The sequence below is a fragment of the Coenobita brevimanus genome, chromosome 69, assembly GCF_032717465.1.
Source record: "Coenobita brevimanus isolate Jiangsu-jjx chromosome 69, ASM3271746v2, whole genome shotgun sequence".
Taxonomy (NCBI): Eukaryota; Metazoa; Arthropoda; class Malacostraca; order Decapoda; family Coenobitidae; genus Coenobita; species Coenobita brevimanus.
The window spans coordinates 2,925,001-2,926,689 of NC_137022.1; the positions used below are offsets into that span (position 1 = coordinate 2,925,001).

The 1,689-nt window shown below is 57.1% G+C and overlaps 1 protein-coding gene across 1 annotated transcript in view; it reads left to right on the forward strand.

The window, feature by feature from the left end:
- LOC145406043 (G-protein coupled receptor moody-like) overlaps nt 1–1,380 on the forward strand; it is a 72,802-nt gene extending 71,422 nt beyond the window's left edge. Inside the window, exons 5-6 of the mRNA XM_080277230.1 lie at nt 288–618; nt 667–1,380. Coding sequence (XP_080133356.1) covers nt 288–618; nt 667–1,380 — 1,045 coding nt within the window. The remainder of the gene's footprint in view (nt 1–287; nt 619–666) is intronic.
- The last annotated feature ends 309 nt before the right edge of the window (nt 1,381–1,689 follow it).

Below are 1,689 nucleotides of genomic sequence, written 5' to 3' on the forward strand. Positions count from 1 at the left end.
TACTAAGTCTTTTCATCTGACGGAACTGGGCTACAAATTTAACTGGATATTTACTAAGTCTTTGTTATGAGGCAGGTGTGAGTCTCCTTGGTTACTAGTCAAATCAACCCCCCCCCAAGTCAGACTACACAAGGCCTTCAGCTTAGAGGAAAGGTGTTAATTTTCTATCACCGCTATCACCACCACTGCTATCACCCTCACCTTTATCACCACTATCACCACCACTGCTATCACCCTCACCTTTATCACCACTTTCACCACCACTGCTATCACCCTCACTGTTGCAGGTTGTACTCCCAGACGCTCTTGGCCCTGATGGTGGTAGCGACGTGGGTTGGTGCCTTCGGAGCGCTAGTGCCCACCGTCCTGCAGGTGTGGGGGACCTTCGGCTTGGACCCCACCATCGGCTCCTGCACCATCCTACCAGACACCGATGGACGCTCGCCGAAGGAATTCCTCTTTGTGTTTGCGTTTGTGCTCCCGTGCCTGGCCATCTGTGTCTGCTATGCTAGGATTTTTTACATCGTCCACCGTGCAGACAAGCAGAGCCACAGCCACGGCCAGAGCATCATCAGTGCCAGCAGCAGACAGGGCAGCAGACAGGGCAGCAAACAGACTGTCTGCAGAAAGCCGGATGAAGGAAAAAAGTTGGGTGTGAGAGCAGAGGGAGACAGGGCAGCCCCACAGGAGGAGGGTAAGGCAGGGGTGCACACACTGAGCGAGACTTTGCAGGTGGAGACGCTGGTGAAGCTTTCCTCCAGCACCAACTCTATTAAGGTGGAGATCCTGGACGTGGATGCCGCCCCCACCCCCCCAGCCGACGGTCACGGTGATGGCAGCGGCGCGTCACCCTCCCCAGGGGTGAGCGCCACGCAGCTCAGGCCTCAGGTCAATGGACTCTCTGGCCATCGCCTGGGGCAGGAGGCGGTGGCGGCGTCTCCCATCATAATATGTCCGCCAAGCGCCCCGGACTCACCCACATCAGATGCGACAGATGGGGCGGGGCGGCGGGAGTCTAACGAATCGGCAAAAGGGGCATTTTCACAGCTGCGAGGGACCTTCCGCAGGGCTCGTAAGGGATCGCAACTGGCACGGTACACTGCACTGAGCCCAAAGGACCGACGGCTGCTGAAGATGATTCTGGTGATCTTCTTGTCCTTCGTGGCGTGCTACCTGCCCATCACGCTGGTAAAGACGTTCAGCAAGGATGACGACCCTGTGTTGAACATCTTGGGTCTGCTGCTGGTCTACCTTACCACCTGCATCAACCCCATCATCTACGTGGTCATGTCCTCAGAGTACCGCCAGGCCTACCTTGGTCTCCTGGCCTGTCATATTGGCCCCGAGGCTGTCAATCGTTCCCTGACTAAAATTTCCTGATGGTGTCCCAAAGCCAGGCCTTGCCCTACCCCAGCCCCTACCAGCCCTGCACCCAACCTGCACCCAGCACCTGCCCTCATTGCCTCCTGCCAACACCTGTCCCAACCACACCTGCACCAGCCACACCTGCACCAGCCACACCTGCACCAGCCACACCTGCTTCCTTCCCCTGTCTCGCCCGTCCCCTCTACAGGTGTGGGCGACAGATGAGGCAGGTATGGTTGGCGGTGGGTGGTACTATGCTTGCTTAACTTGGCCTAAATCTGCCACCTCTCCATCTTGAATGCTCAGTTGTAACAGTAGATTAAC